The sequence below is a fragment of the Pomacea canaliculata genome, linkage group LG8 (genome assembly GCF_003073045.1).
Source record: "Pomacea canaliculata isolate SZHN2017 linkage group LG8, ASM307304v1, whole genome shotgun sequence".
NCBI lineage: Eukaryota > Metazoa > Mollusca > Gastropoda > Architaenioglossa > Ampullariidae > Pomacea > Pomacea canaliculata.
Window position 1 is genome coordinate 1,233,727 of NC_037597.1, and position 17,685 is coordinate 1,251,411.

At 37.8% G+C, this 17,685-nt stretch overlaps 1 protein-coding gene across 1 annotated transcript; it reads left to right on the forward strand.

The window, feature by feature from the left end:
* Positions 1-18: 18 nt before the first annotated feature.
* On the forward strand, positions 19-17,591 carry LOC112569768 (tetratricopeptide repeat protein 27-like). Its single transcript, XM_025247664.1, is given in 25 exon segments — positions 19-150; positions 833-1,015; positions 2,506-2,629; positions 2,911-3,045; positions 3,268-3,369; positions 3,919-3,958; positions 4,185-4,309; positions 4,809-4,939; positions 5,335-5,447; positions 7,320-7,386; positions 7,589-7,702; positions 8,118-8,213; positions 9,694-9,816; positions 10,028-10,201; positions 10,624-10,677; positions 10,807-10,905; positions 11,157-11,209; positions 11,944-11,960; positions 11,963-12,021; positions 12,129-12,215; positions 14,588-14,701; positions 14,918-15,001; positions 15,230-15,341; positions 15,949-16,049; positions 17,260-17,591. Coding segments are annotated over 21 exon segments (1,983 nt in total). The 5' UTR covers positions 19-150; positions 833-1,015; positions 2,506-2,629; positions 2,911-3,045; positions 3,268-3,269; the 3' UTR covers positions 17,380-17,591.
* The last annotated feature ends 94 nt before the right edge of the window (positions 17,592-17,685 follow it).

Sequence of the window (17,685 nt, forward strand, 5' to 3'; positions counted from 1 at the left end):
ACAAACGAGTTACATTCAGGGGAGACCATTAACAACTACCATATGGTCAGTGAGGTTCGTAACGTGGGTTTTGCGACACGAGATAGTGCTACACAACACAGAAAATGGAATTGGCGATCTTGCTAGGGGACAGACATCGAAATATTGAAGGTTTCCAAATACGCTGATTGTTTATTAATTTTTGTGTCCATTTTTAATTATCAGAATAAACAGAAAATGAGTGAGCGAGCTATTTGCTTTGTAAATTGATGATTATGTTATGCTATTTATCACTTACTGATGAACACGCAGTTGACAGTGGCAACATCAATCATCAATGAGAACTTACAGTTGAATGCTTTTGTGTACCTGTACATTCATTTATCTCGATCTGTGAGAGATTCCGTCATCAGTAATCGATAGGTTCGGAAGTCTCTGATGTCTCACAACTGTGAAATAATTTCAACATTACCACACCCAGGCATCACGCATTTTACTTGATCAAAAGAGATTAAAACATCAGCTAAAGAAATATCCACCTATAGGAGTATAGAATTCTTCATTCAGTTTGCAAAGATTTGTACAGTTCTGGAGTATATATGTAGTAATAGTATGTAGTAGCATTTATTTTCTGAAGTTATTATTGTGTCATTTATTTTTAATACATGGCACAAAGAGGAATAACTGGGGGACCATTTGGATAAGAGATTTTGGTAACATTAATAAAGTTAGGTGCAGCAAAGGTAATAAGGTATGCTTTACATTTTATACTTTAGAAATGTATTGTGGATCTTGATGAAATTGAAATCATGAGGCAATTAATGTTTTATTTTGGAAATATTTGGGATGCCAGAAGAAAATGTCCACCTTCCATAAGCTTATTCTTGGGAGGAAGATTTGAAGAAGTTTTACAACATGATTCATCAAAGCAAATAATTGGGCAAAATCCTGGCAACAATAAATATTTGGATGGTGCAATAGTTCACAATGTGCAATCATATCTCACCACTGAGGCTGGAGATGACACTTCCTTAAGGTAGGAAATATGTTATAAACTATTAGGTGGATGTTAAAAACAAACTGCATGAAAGTGAATTTTAATATTGGTTTTAAAGATAGTATACACATTACCTTTATAGTATGAATCACAATGTTCTCTTGATAGATTCATAACAAATATCTTTTGTTCATCATTGTACTCTTAAAATTGAAGTACAACATATAGTTTCTTCATTAACTTTACCAGATGACCTGTCTGTTAGGAGTAATTGCTGCCTTGGCCAATGGGCTTAGTGGCACTAGCTCAATGGGCTTCACTGCACCCAAGTTTATTTACTGTTGACTGCAATCTAAGGCTCTGTAAAAAGAGCTCAGCTGTCTTTTTGTTTGGTTTATTGTTTATACTTAGCTGTTACATTGGCTGTTGATATTTTTGCCACAATCATTGCTTCCCCTTGTTGCTTGCAGGGAAAGGATGGGTGGGCATCAGAAAATGGGGGTACAGCTTCTGGAACTCTTCTAAAAATTCCTTAGAATTCATCAATTCTGGCTTTTCCAATCAAGCATCAGTCGGTAGCACAGCTTACCCGCTTACACACTGCTGTTTGTGGTAAATTGCACCCCAGCCCAGCTTTGGGGTCTCTCCATGTTGGTGCTGTACTTAAAGCCCATGCTCCAGCCTGGTTCTGTTTTGGAGCGCCATGTAGTGTAATTGTTAATATACTTGCTGTCACCACTGCAGTGAGAGGCTGTGGGTTCAGATTTTATCTCGGGACACTCGGGATGTCTCCTGTGAGTGCTCAGTCACTAGTGATCCAGCCCTTACCTTCTTTCAGACAGTGACCCAGGCTTTAAGGACTTACCTTTATAGATCATGTCCTCTGCAGGAGGGCTGGTCATTGCTTTACCTCCCTTTTTGGATAGACCTTGTCTTTCAGGATTACATGTCAGTGCTCATGAAATGTGGATGCTGGCTGCCTTCCATAGAAATGTGACTGCACAATATATGACCTCTGCTGGGTGACACTCTGACTCAGCCTGGGAGGCTGTTCTGCACATTTTCAGCCCATCTTGACTGCAGTAGACACCACATCTTCATATTACTTCAGCTGTGCAGCAAGTATGGTATTGGCAGAGTCGACGTTATTGTCAGATTGTCTAGTAAAGTTAATGAAGAAATCTAATTTTCCTTGAAAATCCCCTTTTTTGATACTTACCAGATAACTTAATAAGCATGCTCACCAGCCTTCCCCATGACTGCATGAGTTAACAAAAAGACTTCTGAGCTCTTGTTTTAAAGCCTTGTATAGGGATTGAAGGTGGAGGCACCTGTGTACAGTGGAGCCTCAAGAGGCTAGGGCTGCTAACCTCATAGATCTGGGCAGTAATTCATTTGGTTAAGGCTTTAGCCACTAAACTTCTAATAATTGGGTCATCTGGTAAGTATCAATAAAAGAGAATTTACAAAAAATAATTTTGACAATGAAAGGATGAATGTGGTATCTAGTTTTGACATTTTTTATTTAGGGAACTGGAGGTGCTGGTGACTGGGGCAGCATGTTTACAGTTGTTCGTACAGAATAACTGGCTTGGTCCTCTGACCTCTGCTCCACCATCCTGTTTTCTCCCTGATGCATGGAGAGATGACACAGTAAGCAATTAAAGAAAAAAATCTGTGTGGGTGTGTGCGTGCGCATGCATGTTTGTGTGTGTACATGCTGTTGATCACATACATGTGTGCATGCAGGGACATGGAATGAACTTTTGATATGTGTGAGGGTGGGCATATGAAGGTGTTAAGGGGTTAGAAAAATGTATGCATTTGGTGAATTGCAGTTTGAATGCATAACATACATTCAAAAGGGAATGTTTGCCGACAATCACAAAGTTGATCTGGCATAAATCAGTGTTATTATTCTTTCTTATATCCAGATGGTTCAAGATTTGGCTTTGACATTTTTGACTGAAGATGGTGAGCCAGCCTATAACCTATCAAAGTATGCAGCTTTTTTACAGATAGCCCGTATCATTCTCCTAGACTGCCGACACCTCTGCTCATCGCTACAGGTGTTGTTTATTTTATGAATCAGCTTGAACATGGCAGTGAACTAAATCTGTTTTTTAAAAAACAACATGTCACATAATTTGATAAACATTTTCAGTTTTAGTATTTAACTAAAGAAGGAATGCTTGAGAATATTGGTACTAACTTCAGAATACTTTCATTTTAATTTACCATTTTGTGCTGTGAACTTTAATCACTTGAAATTCATTTGATGTTGATGTCAGACATGGGACTGGTGGTTAGTGCGATGTCTGGGGATACAACAAGCTCTGCTAGACCAAAATCTCCAACGTTACGGGCCACCATTCTGGAAAGAATTGAAGACAGTGCGTGTGCATGCATAATCATAGCCGATAAGATTCCTTATTTGTTTTTAATAATATATTTAAGCCATGCAGTGTGTTCTCAAACTTGAAAGAAAACATATCTTATTAAACATAATGTATGCCTAGATTTATGCTTCCTATTTTCAGTCTACCATGTGATACTGATCAGAATCCTGGGTATCATATGCATACATTATTTACACGCTGTCCTAAAATGCAAATCCTGTGTAATCACATATCTAGTCTTCATAAAAATCTTTCCTGATCTTTAAATAACAGAAAACAATTGAATTTTCAGCATAACTATTTTGATGTTTTTCTAACTTTCAGTAATAGCAAAATGTTTAGTGAGAAGCCAATAGAAACTGGACTTCAGGCTTATGTTATTATTAGTCCTTAGAAATGAGATCTATTTTTATGAGTCGATAACTAAATTGAAAAAATCTTTCACATAAATTATCTGATAGGCAGTTTTAGCTCAGTGTTTTGATCACTAGAAAGTGGTTTGCTTTTGTATTATTTGTCACTGAATGCCTTCTTATTTTGCAGTCTCAAAGAAGGAAACACTTCTCACTAGTGATTCAAACAGGTTTGTTGCCCATTTATAATGTTAGCTTGCATTTGGAAGTTGTTTTTTTTTGTAGAGATGTTTTCTGATTATGAATTTCCCATGTAAGAGATGGTTGATGAAATGCTGAACTTTCTTTCCTCTATTAATCACAGTGTAGTTTTTTTCGCAATTGCTTTGAACATTTGAAACTGAGGGTGGGGACAGTGAGATGAGCTTAAGGCAAATGTTTTGTTGTTTGTATCAGAGATATAGCTGTGCTGTTTCACGTGGAAGCCTCACGACTTTGTCAGCTATACTGGGAAGACGCTCATAGTAGAGAACATGTAGCTCAGGCTAAGAAACTTGCTGGTATTCAGGTCGAGCTAACAGGTATTGTAGACATTTGTCATCTTTTCAGTTTCTTTAATCTTTTGTACTTGAACATTGTCCCTCTCCTCTTTTCCACTGTTGTCATATTGTCTGTCTGTACATAACACCTCTCTCACACACACACACATAGGAGTTAGGGAGGGAAGAGAAAGAGACCACAAAGTCTTCTTTGTAAACATGACTTTGCTAACCACTAGTTAAGAAATGCTGAGATTTCTTGAGAGATCCTTCTTATTAAACCTTTTAAATTTGTTTTCTCATCTGGTGGGGTTTTGTTTGTTTTGTTTTTGAAAAACTATTCAGTTTTACAGAGCTAGCGTCACTTCAGCCTCAGTGATAATTCAGGGTTAGCTTCAGTGTATAAGGTTTTGTTTCAGTTGTTGTTTAGATTGTGATTGTAATTTTAATCACTGACATCAGTTTATACTTATCTACGGTATATTGTTAGTGTTTTAGTCTTCAGTCCTAATTCCTTATTTGCCCTTTGTAAAATATCCAGGTGCATTAGGGAAGCGGACACGATTTCAAGAGGAGCACAAGGCCCAGCTGATGGTTCGAGTCACAAGAGAGCAGGGGGAGGAGACTCTGTCTCAGTGCAGTTTTTGTGCTTCAGAAATTGGTGTTCCCAAAGTATGTGGTTCCAAAATACAATAAAATAACCTGTACCTTGACAAAATGTCAAGAGTTCCTAACTTATGCATTTCATGGTTACATAAATGTTGACCATAGGTGCAAGTATTCCTGTTACAGTATTTGTTTCTTTGTTCTGTGGAGAACTGTACATTCTTCTAGAGATACCTGCTGCATTGAAAAGCATAATTTTTTTTATTGAGGTTTTTCTCCTTAGAAACCTTTTCCTGTTGTGGATAAAAGGGTAATGGACTATGAAATGAATGAACAAACATGCAGAACTTCCCTGCTCTGTGCAGATATGACAGTCATCAATGAATTATAGTCATTGATGATGATGATGGGATAGGTCTTTATTTGTGACTAAATATGAAATGTATAATTTTGTTTTCCAGAACCTTCCTATGGAGGATGACACTGTGTTGAACAAAATTGATTTCAAAAATGCTGAAGATAACATTGCAATCAAACTTTGCCCATTGGAACAAGCCTTACTGTTTGCTGTAATGTAAGAAAATCTTTTGTTGATTTTAGTACTGACCAAAACACACTTTTCCTAAGCAAGTGGCGGCAGTATTGTACATGCACTAAAATCTCTTGCTATTTTGTTTATCTTCAGGATAAATTATTGTTGTCTTTTCTTTCAAGATTGTAACTGATGGATTAAAGTTTCTTTATAAATGCTACAGAAGCTTTCAGCTTTTAGTTTATTCACTTGTGATCATTGAATCTGATGTGATGGGTAATTATAAGACTGTCTTTTTATAAGATAATAATGGATCCAATGATAAATAAATCGTGCGTTGCCAGATGCAGTACTGCTACAGTACAACCATGCAAAGTACTATGATCATGCAGAGATGTCTTAAATATTATTGTTGTCATGTAACACAGTACTTAAAAGATCTACTGCCAAACAGCTTAGGCAAATCTTGTTTTTGCGTTTTTAACTATGAAGAACACATTGGTTAGACATATCACTCCCCGAGTGAGTTTACTTGACTTGCTTTGCTGTTTAATAATTTCATTCATACTGCCTTCATCATTACACTCATTTCATTAAATTCTTTGTGTTATACTTTATAAACAATGCACGTCCCTGCCTAAACACACCTCTTGAATCATGTTTCAGTTTGCAAAAAATGTCATGAGTTTTTGATACCGAAAAGTTTGATTTTGCAGATTAAGCTAAACCATTTTTTAATACTTATTAATGTAGTTATTTTTTGTTGTTGTGACAAAAGGTTTATACTTTTTTTTTCTAAGAATCCTGTTGCAGAAAAAAAAATTACCTTCAGCTAAAACAATTTCATGTTAAAATATTCGCACAGTTCATGAAGATAAAATAATTGCAAGAGGAAATTGTAAATTTCCTATATATTATATATCATGCTTGCCTTTGAGCTCAGGGTGACAACTCATTAATGAGAGACAAACTCAGAGAGGATTTCTTCATATGTCTAATTTTGAATATCAAATTATTGTAAAAATTACAGCATAACAGTTGTGTGGTGAGCTCACTCGTAATATCTACTAATATAATTAAGTACTGTAGTAGATTAAGAAAGTATCATTGTTTCAAAGCATTTGTATCATCAGTCTCTACCAACATTCAATACATGGGCACTAGTTATTTAGTCCGTAATGTCTGTTGCTATTTGTTGAGACACTGGTCATTCTTTCTTGACTTTCTAAATAAAACTGGCATTCATAAAGAAATGTTGAATGCACAACTACACACATTAGAGAATTCTCTCATAATTTTGCCTAATTTACCACCTGATTTTTTTTTCTATTCTTTGAAAGTATTAGCATTTAAAATACAGACCTCACAACTCACCTTAGTACCTTACATCCCCACAAGGAATCCAGGACAGTCAGTTGGCACTTTCCAGATCAGCTTTATCTTCCTGCTGAGGCGTTTTTAATCCAGCATTGGCAAAACTAAAAGCATGGGTGTAATCAGATATTGAGATAGGCAACGACTATAACCTTGTCTTAATGAGCCTGAAGTTAAAGCTGGAGGGCAAAATGCCACTCAACCAACCCTTGAATTCCCTTTGACTTGGAAAGCTGTAAGACTCAAACATTGTGAAAATCTTCAGTACTCAAACTGGAGGTAAATTTACCACCATAAACTGCGGACTAGCTTCGCTGGAAATATTGAGGAGGCTCTACTTTCAACACCCAATGAAGTGCTAAAAGTGCAGTGGGAGAAGAAACAACTTTGCTGCAAAACTCAACAGAATTATTTAAGTTTCTAGCCATGTCGGTAGATGCTTAAAATCTATAAGGATATTACTGATATAATAACTCAATATATTTGATAGTGTAATATATTATACTTAATATATATGATTATCGTACATTTGTCTTAAAGGGAAGCCCATCGTCGTGCGGTAGCAAGTGAGAGGCTTACAGAGGAAGAAGTTATGGCTTATCTTGATGTGAGTTAAAATATTAATATAGAGCAGAACTGACATTAGAGGTACAGAGATAATTTATTATTCGTCCTTGGCCTAACCATGTATTTGCAGACATGAAAGAAAAGATTTGTATATGAAATTTCCTATATATGCCAGGATGCTGAAATGTATTTTGCTGATTATTCTTGCATTTAAAAAATAACTTGTGAAAATTTTATTACAGTTCATTCTAGATCAAGTGACTAGTTGGTCAGTGGCTGTATCAGCCCTTGTTCGCCGATCTGTAATGGAGAAGAACAGTCGCCGTAGAGTAGAACGTTCTATGCAGCAACTTGAGGTTCGAAGTTATTAGACTTAATTGATATTGGCTTTGATCATTGCATCTTATGCTATCATTTTTTTGATACTAACCTCTTGGTATCAAAGAGAATTTCCTTGCTTTGTCATTGTTCTCCAAATCTTCAGTGAGGGTGCTATTGCTAAGGTGATTGTCCTTGCATTGTCATCAAAACACGTTTTCTCTTTGTATTTACCAGATGATAGATATCATTTTATGTTTTTACATGATGGTTCTCACATGAGGCTCAATGTTTATGCGAAAAAATACCAAACCTTTAGAGAAGAATTATTGAAAAATTGCTGGCAACACACAGCAAGGTTTTATGTTGCTAAGCTAAACCTCAGAAGAAATTTAAATCTTAAAATAAAATAATAAAAATATTACAGTTGATTACTCTATTTCATTTTACCAGGAGCTGGTGAACAACATTCACCGGCAAGAGCCTACTGCAGCTCACAGGCTACATCTTTTCTATGCTGTGTTGCCCCCAGCATCTTGGGTGTTGCAGGTAATTAACTGCAAATTTAAAAAGGGCTTCTCTGCTTTTAAAATTCTATTTTATTTGTGTCTTTTTTAGTTTATTTGAAACTTTTTCTTTTCTGTTGCCATGAATGTGATTCAGGAAACTTCTTCAGATTACACTGTTGTCATTAACAAAATAGTGGAGAGTTTTCTTTCCTTTGGATTATTTGTCCTAAATGTGATGCAAAAGGCTGAAAAGATCCAGCTTTGTGCGAGAGACGCAGGCACTACACAGAAAATACCAAACAAAGCTTCCTGCACAGGTGTACCGACTCTCTACCTCGTTTACCATCTGCACCACAGTTCCTCACTCACAGCATAGCGACGTGAGCAAGAGAGCCTGACGCTAGCCATGCTAGAAGAAAGGTTCATGGATAAGGGCTACACAGACGGGTCAGCCACAGACGCTATCCAGAGGGGAGGGGCCGGCGTGTACATCCAGTTCCCAAATGGACAGTGGCAGGCAGCAGCAATTGGCCTCCACTGTACAAACTATAGAGCAGAAGTCCCTGGTCCACGCAGCAAACATCATCATCAACCGATGCTCTGTCGGTGCTGCAGGCAGTCAACAATAACAAACTGCCAGACTGGAAGCCGCGCTGCTAAACATCAAGTGCTCAGAACGGCTCTGCAGTGGATCCCATCACACTGCGGGATAGATGGGAATGAGGAAGCTGACAGGATGGCTAAGTTGGGTGCAGAGGACGAGCAAGAAGACAATGCAGTCAACATGTCAAGATGACCACTGGACAGTTACCATCAGCTGTCCAGACCGGACCAGGTCGCTATCTTCCGTCGGACCGGCACAACAGGGCGCTTCACCACCTACACAGGAAGTTGCACCTCGTTCCCGAGATGCTCATGTGGAGAGGCAGACCAGACTGTAGAACACATCCTACAGGACTGTAGGAATCTCCGTACCCTCGGAGACCCTGCACAACAAGCTGTACGGGCCAGTGAGTCTCTACAGAAGACACCAATTTTATATCAAGAGCTGTCTCCAAGTGTGAAAGAGGCGAACGACAAAAAAAAAAAAAAAAAAAAATGTGATGCAAGAGAAAATTTTTCTATTTTCAGGCATCTTCTGCTTATGAGTCTTTTGTACTTTTTTATAGTCTCTTAGTTGCTAGGCAGTAATGATCTTAGTTTCATTTAAGTAAGAAGGTTATCATTCCTAATTTTTTTTTTCTTTAAGCTTTGAGTTCTATAGATAAGAGTAGGCAATCTCAAGATCATGATGCTAAGAGTGATATATGCTTCCAGATTTTAGTGGTTTGGTTTAATCCTAGTACAAGTGATGGTAGCAAAGGTTAAGAGAGGTTTTGAAGAGTTTTCTTCATTCCAGATAATTAGACTGATTGGCATAGTAGACTATACCGCATGGACAACTAAAAATGGATGTAGCAGTAAAACTACTTTGTCACTAGTAGTTTAATTCATTTAATAGTTAATTGTATCACTTTCAGGGCGAGTTGGCAACACTGCTTATTTCACTAGGTTGTGTCGGGGCTGCTCTTGACATCTATGAGCGCCTGCATTTGTGGGAAGATGCCATTTTATGTTACCAACAACTTGGAAAGAGAGAAAAGGTTGGTTTTTTAATCCTTTTTTCAATTTGTTTTACTTTATGATCTTTCTTTTATAACAAATAACAACAAATAGGAAATTAAAAGATCGCAGATAAAAAAGAAATTGATGTGCTGAAAGAAAAGGTTTAGCTTTAGTTTAAAGTTCATGCTTCTTGTTTAATGAAGTTTTCTTTGAATTTGTCAGCTTATATTGTTTCTGTTCTGTGGATAGGCAGAGTCTGTTATCCGTGAACAGCTTGCTGTAAAAGAAACTCCAAATCTGCTTTGTTTCCTTGGTGATGTGACTCGCGACTCATCACATTACCAGCGAGCTTGGGAACTGTCCAATCAGCGCAGTGCACGAGCAATGAGATGTCTTGGTTATGTACATTTCTCAGAAGAAAGAGTAAGCTGAAAATGCCAGGGCACATTGTGTAGCAAGCATTGGTCTTAATTTATAGATGGGAAAAGTTTTGGGTAGTTATGTCTTGACCCATAGCTATTTGCTTCTTCTTATACAAATCTGATGAACATTTTATATAATATTATATACTTTTAAAATTATTTCAGTAATGCTTAGTGAGATAGCAATTTTTGATGGATGCACAATTATCCTTTAAGTTAGGAAGAAACAAATGGATTTAATTGTTGTATTTTTTTATGCATGCTTACTGATAGATCAATTTCATTTTGTTGTGGGTAAGTTAAATTATGTCTGAATAGAGGAAATGTCACAGTGATCTATTTCTTGCTTTTTTTTCTTAACTTTTGTGTCATATAAAGCATCACACCACTGACATAGATGACAAATATTTTGTACTTTTTCAGTATGATGCTGCAGTGGAGTGTTTTGAGAAATCTCTTACCATCAACTCTTTACAGGTATATGTGTCTCTGTATATGTGTCTCCAGTGTGCGGAGTTCTTTTCTGTGAGTAATTATAAATTATTTCTGCAGGAATGAGGGTAAAATTAGTCTCATATGGAAATGTCCATTTTTTTGTATGTAAAGATTCCTGTGTGGTTCACATGTGGCTGCGCTTGCATGGCTGCTGAGAAATATGAGGACGCAGTAAGAGCGTTCCGGCGCTGCGTCAACATTGACTATGATGTAAGTAATATTAAGAGTAATTTTAGATTTTCAGTTATGGCATGAGACTTTTTTTTTTTTTTTTTATTTGAGAAGTTGAATGTTTGCATGGTCACAAAAGCATGCAAATATGCTGAGTCAAAGTTAAATCTTTTTGTTTTGAAACATAAGAGCACTGTTTAAAATATTTGTGAACTATAATGTCAGTAGAGAGATTTTGTGACAGATACAGATATGAAGTCCAGTTTATGAGGAACAATAATTTATTTCAGAATTTTGAGGCTTGGAGTAATTTGGCTACAGCCTATGCACGTCTGAAGAAAGTGTGAGTTAATTGATAATACAGTATATGGCAGTGTAGGGAATTTTAAGAAGCTTGTCTTTCTGGTATGTTATTTTCTTTTCTAACATTATTGTTGATACAATTATTCTAATATCTATAACTTTACATGAAAATTAAAACTGCACTTACTTTTACTTCCATTTCTGATTTACACTGTACTAACATAGAACATCTTATGTACTAACATGCCATGTTCCCATTTTTCTGTTTTTGTACTTATAAAGAAATGGAAGAAAGGCAATGAAATTGTTTCTGTTGAGATAACTCAAATGAAGCTAATTTTTATTTCTTCTGTATTTTTCTATTTTTCCTTAACCCACTTAGTGCAATGCTTTGTTGGGAAGTACAGGGAAGGCGATTTTTATTATTTTTATTGCAAGTTCAAGTTTTCTTCTTTCCAAAAATGTATAGGTTTCTTGTTCTAATGTTTACCTCAGAGCAGTAATAATAAAAAACAAACTTCACCCACTGTCGCCTTCACAGTCTTCAGTTATAAGCCAGTCATTGTAATGTTATATTTTTATGTGGCTTCTAAGAGGGTTAATAGTGATCAAGGGTTATTGTGGAGCCCTAAGTGGCCAGAAAGGCTAACCGCACTGACATTTGCTTGGTTAAAGAGTAGATGTAGCCACTATGTTCCTAATAGTCAGGTCATCTGGTACACATTGAAAAAAGAGAATTTACTAGGAAATGTTCATTTTTTAAATTTTATTTAGGGACAAGGCATTTCTTACTGTAAAGATGCTATCAAGTGCAGCTACGAGAACTGGAGGCTGTGGGAGAACTGTCTGCTGGTGTGTATTTTGGTTTTTATTTTTAGCTTTTTTTAACTCACATTTGCTGAAATCTAGGTGGACAGAAATGTATGCAAAAAATCTCAGATGTATGAAAAAATTTGCAGTTTGCCACAGACTGTGGGGAGTTTGAAGAAGCCATCAGGGCTTATCACCGCCTTTTGGACCTCAAGGACAAGTGGATAGATGTACAGGTGAGTTCTTAGTTTAGATGTAGTTTTTCTCAGTTCATTGGTCCACAGTGAGGTGGGGGCAGCTGGCATGATGGCATGACATGGTCCCAACTGGAAAGGGACGCCCAGAACCGGATCCGATGGCGTGGTGTAGTTGCAGCCCTATGCTCCACTGGGGGAGAATAGGAACAAGAAGACCATTTCCAGCTGTACCTCGTTCATAGAGATCTTTGCTTTGCTGCTGCTGTTGACCATAACTTTGCTCTTTTCAGTGCTGGTCTCCATTCCATAAGTGTTTGAACTGTCTGTCGGTTTGTAGATGAGGTCTTGCAGTTCTTTGTTGGTACCTGCTAACAGGTCTATGTCATCTGCAAGGCGTAGTTTGCAGATCGTTCTTCCACCAATTGAGATAGAAGTATGATGCTCTCTAAGAATATATGAAACAGCACTGGTGTTAGGGGACATCCTTCACATTCGCCTACTGTGGTGCGAATGTAGGTTCCTATTTGGTTGTTCAGCAGTTTTGTACTTGTTGAGCTATTGTACAACTCATAGATGACTTGAACAAGGCCTTCTTCAATGTTGAATTTTCGCATCACATGCCATAGCCACGTGCCAGATTCTGTCAAATTCCCTTTTAAAGTCAATGAAGTTGTAGTAGAAATTCCTCTGATGCTGAAGATGCTTTTCTATAAGAATGTGACAGCTGAAGGTCTGCTCAATGGGTTTTTTTCTGTATGGTCTGAAGCCATCCTGTTCTTCTGCTAGCAGCTTTCTTGCAGTGGATCTGATATGGTTCTTTATGACCTTCAGCGTGACTTTGCTTGTGTGGGTGATAAGGCTTATAGTTCTGTAGTTCTGGCACTGTTTGCTGTTTCCTTTTTTTTCGGAGGGGATTTGATAAGTGACTGCATCCATTCTTTGGGCATTCCCAGACTCTTTGGCACAGGACAGTCAGGGCCTTTGTAGTTTGTAGGATGGCTACATCACATTCACTAGATTCAGTGTGACAAATTTTCCTCCAATTGTGGCCTTGAAGATTTCTGCAACATTTGGGTCTTTTAGCTTCTCCAAATCAAAGCAAATTATGGTTGGGGAGGGTGTATTTGAGAGTCACTTCACTTCAGCTTCAGTTTTGTTAGAACAAGGTAATGGTCACTACCTATGTTAGTGCCTGGGTACGTCCTTGTCTTGGCCTTGTTGATGCTGGATTTGAAACATCTCGGCAGCGGGATATAGTTGATCTGATTATGGCTCAGTCTGTCAGGTAAGTGCTACCTTGATTTCTTGGGGGTGTAAGGTGTTGGCTAAAGTGAGTCTCTGGCTCTGCACAAATTCTAGAAATCTGATGCTCCTGTGGTTGGTTTTGCCAAGGCCAAATTTGCCCACCATTCCTGCCCATTGCTGGTAGGCGTCTGGGCTGACCTTGGCATTCCAGTCACCGAGTATGAGGATATCCTTTTTCAGAACTGTCTTCACAACCTTATCTAGTTGTTGGTAAAACTCTTCCACTTCATTGTCTTCATGCATGGAAACTGGAGCATATACTCGGACAAAGGTGACATTGAGGCTTGTCTTGGGACATGTATGGAGATGAACCTGCTGGATATGGGTGTACAACTGAAGACAGCTCTGGCCACCTTGCTGTGCATGAGTTTGTGGCCATCGTCCATTGTTGTTTCCCCAAATCCTGTCCATCTGATCTCTGCCAGTCCCAGTGTCCAACCAGTACAATTTCAGCTAGTGGGTAAGCTGTTGAACTTTGCCACACTGGTGTAACATGCGTTTGTTACATGTGCCAACGGATGTTCCCTCTCTCAGTTTGATTTCTGCTTTGGTTTCTGTGTTGGTTTCAGTAGCACACTTCTCGCTGACTTCACGCTGGAGCCTGCTGATAGGTAGCACTGTCGTTGTTGATTGGGCCTTGACTGATCTGGCAAGTTGTCTCTTTTGTGACATGTATAAATGGTCCTAAGGCGCTGGGCCCTGGCCAGTACTTTTATCATGGAAAGTTTTCGTCTGCTAATGCCGTGCTAGCATAAACTATTAATTATCAATTTTTAATAACATCCCTTTGGGTGAGAATCAGCTGCGTTGATAGAATCAATGATTGACAGAATTGTCTATAGTCTTGTGCACCATAACAATAGTCCAGCATGAGAAAATTTGTGTCATCCTCAGCAAGGGCCCATTCTCCTATAACTATGGCCCAGTGATGGTCAGTTAAACAGGCCCAGTGTGATTGTCATTTACAGTGGTCAATGTAATTGACCAACATCATGCAGGGCCACTGTAACTGACCATCACTGGGCCAGCATGTTTTAGTTAGTGATCATGTGGTGGTCCATTACTTCCCCTGTATGATGGTCAGTTACTTCCCTGTATGACGGCAGGTGTTGGGGATACTAGTCAGGGCAGTGGTGGAGAACATTAATGATAACAGCGGAAGACCAGCAGCAAGGCTTCATGGAAAACTAATGGAACTTTTTGGCCGCATCACAGCCAAGGTGAGAGATTTCAGTCTGTGAGTTGTTTTATGGTGTCTGGAGCTTTGCTTTTCACATCAAAGATTTTCAGGATTTTTTTTTTTTTTGGGTGGGGGGAATAATGCATTGTAACTATATTAATTTTTTCTTTAAAGATTAAAGAATCTTGGCAGAGTATAGCAACACAATGTCAATTGAGCATGAGTCAATTTTTACTGCATTTTTATCTTTATACAGGTCACAAACAATGCAAAAATTTGGCGATTGTATGCAGAGCTGGTCAGAACAGACTCTGCAGATCACAAATGTGATATTGAAAAAGTAAATATTTTCATTTTTTTCCTTCTCAGCACATCACATCATGTTTCAAAAACTCATTAAACAATCAATAGATATATTTTCAATAGATCTTAACAATATTGTATTTCAGTTGAGAGGCTTTGGTCTCTTCGGAGTTCTTTACAGTAATTGTTATAGTTGACCTTAGTGTTACATTTTCTTGGTGTTTTCTTTTGTACCCTGCTTTTAAAGATGTGTTTTGTACTGCAGTGCTTGCAGCTTTTTCAAAAGTCTCACAGATGTTTGATGCAGGAGTCGGGATGGGAAAAAGATGAGAAAAAATGTAAAGATGTGGCTGAACAGTCCAAACAGCTGGCAGAAGGTTTGGCATCAGGCTACTTCATCCTTCCTATCTAATCTGTGGGCCATTTTAATCATGTATCTGTGTGCAGTTGTAATCATCATGTACATGTGTACCCCTTTTACATTTCTTTGGTGGGGTTTCTTCCTGATAAGCAGGTTTAGAAAAGTACTTTGATCTTGCTGAAAACACCTTTCAGCATAAAAGAAAGAAAAGAAAAAACTAAGGCTAAGAATGTTAGGAGAAACATTCTGTCATCGAGCATTCTCATGTAAAATTTGTAGGCGTACTTTTTATTTTTTACTGATTTCTTTATTCCCAAAAGAACATGTTAGTAGGACATCCAGAGCATGTTTTTAGAATGTTATGTGTTATGTCGTCAATAATATGTTAATTGATCTTTTACAAGGTGCACATTGAGAGACATTGTAAAATGCTTCATGTGAATATCAACCTTAGCAGAAGAAAGATGTATGCATGAAGTGTATTTCTTCACTTTGACGCCATTCCTGCTGCACCCTTTGCCTTTCTCCCCTTAGAAATCATTTTATTATTATTGCTGTTGTAATCTTTCTCATCTTCTCGTATATCACTATTCTCACCACAACCTCATCTCTCATGTCTGCAGTGTACCTGACAAGTGTTGGCCAGGCATGCAACACTGTGCAGGCCACCCCTCTTCTGTCATCTGCTAAATTCATGCTGAAAGGTGTTGTCAGCAAGATCAAAGTAAGTACCTTTCTAATCTTGCTCGTCAGGAAGAATTTTGCTTTTATTTTAAAGAAGAGGAGCAGTGTAGTGGTCTGTAGGAAGAAAAAAAACTGATAGTGTAAAATTGTTGGAAAGTCTACCAGAATGCAAACTTTTTTTCTTTAAGCATCTAGGCTGAGCTCAATAAATAATACCATTTCCCAAATGTAAGTGAATAAACATAGGTCAGTCCCTGACTTTGTAGATGTACAGAATTGCACTTATGTCCTCAGTGCTACAGCCAGTGGGAGTGCTGTGATCATATGTTGCAGAGGCATTTGTGATGTCTTAATTTAGATTTTTTTTTTTTTTGCAAGGTGGTCTTTGCAGTGTTGCATCTCTAGAAATCTTTCAACTATTGGGGAGTGGTATCTTACACTGACTCCCACCAAGTCATTGGAAACAATTTTGCAATCTGGTTGACTTTTCAAAAGATGGGAAAGAATGGATTTGTAACTTCATCATAACCTTTGCTGCTGGAGAGCTAGTTAAGTTGAAGATCTGCTTGACAAAGATTTAAGGCTGGGTTTTATAATTAACTGAGAAAGCAGAGTGGCTAGAGCACCAGTGTCTGAACCTAGACCATAACATAACAATAACAATAACAACCAACTTCATTAGTCCCAATGGGCAATTTAAATGGGAGGTGTGCTCTGTTCCAATATATATTTTATATATATATAAAAAAAAATAATTCCCATACACATCACACGCGCACACACTGCTGACAGTTCATCTGTGATTGAGTAGCTGGACTGGCACGGCATAGCGTTTACCCGAACTTAATAAAACAAATGTTCAGGTATTGACAGAATGTGGGAAGCTTTCCTAACTAGTTGTTGATCACAGAAGGAAGTCAAATCCCTCTGTTTGATACCAATTATCTTGGAACAGATGTGAACAATGCTATCAAACTATTCCTATCATGGACAGATAGATTACGAAACATGTGTGTTGATAACCCTCTGGTGCAGTGAACTATCTCCAGTCGACCTGGCCTTCAGGAATAGAGAGTGCTGGGATGGTGAGACAGAGGAGATGAGCACTGCCCTTATGAAAATTGGACTCCTAACACCTCACTCCTCAACAGCCATGGGGATGATCATTGACTTTTATAACTAACTGCATACCCTTTCTTCACATAAACACATAGTATGTCTGTAAATAATCTTGATTTATTTTTTTTCAGCAACAATACATAGATCCAGTGAGTGGATTCATTCCAGAAGACATGGTCAGTGTGTGTCAAAGTTTGGAGGATGAACTGCAAACAGTGATTTCCAAGTTGGAGGAGTTAAAGTCATCATGATATGCACGTGAGAAGCTAAACTCTGAGATTACAATCTGAGCTACCCATCAGAGGAAAGAAGGAAACAAAGGAGAAGAAAACAGATCATCATGAAAAGCAAAGGGATCAGAATTTAGACAGAAGTTGCTTGAATAGAAGACACCTTCCAATGTGACAGTTGCTGTGAGATGTACATGGAATTATCACAATTACGAAAATAAATTTGAAGTTTATTCTTCTACTCTGTTCTGATATGCAGCTATGATTTGTTTTTGTACTCAGCCAAACATTAGAATTTATTTTTTCACATTTGAATGGAGAAATTTT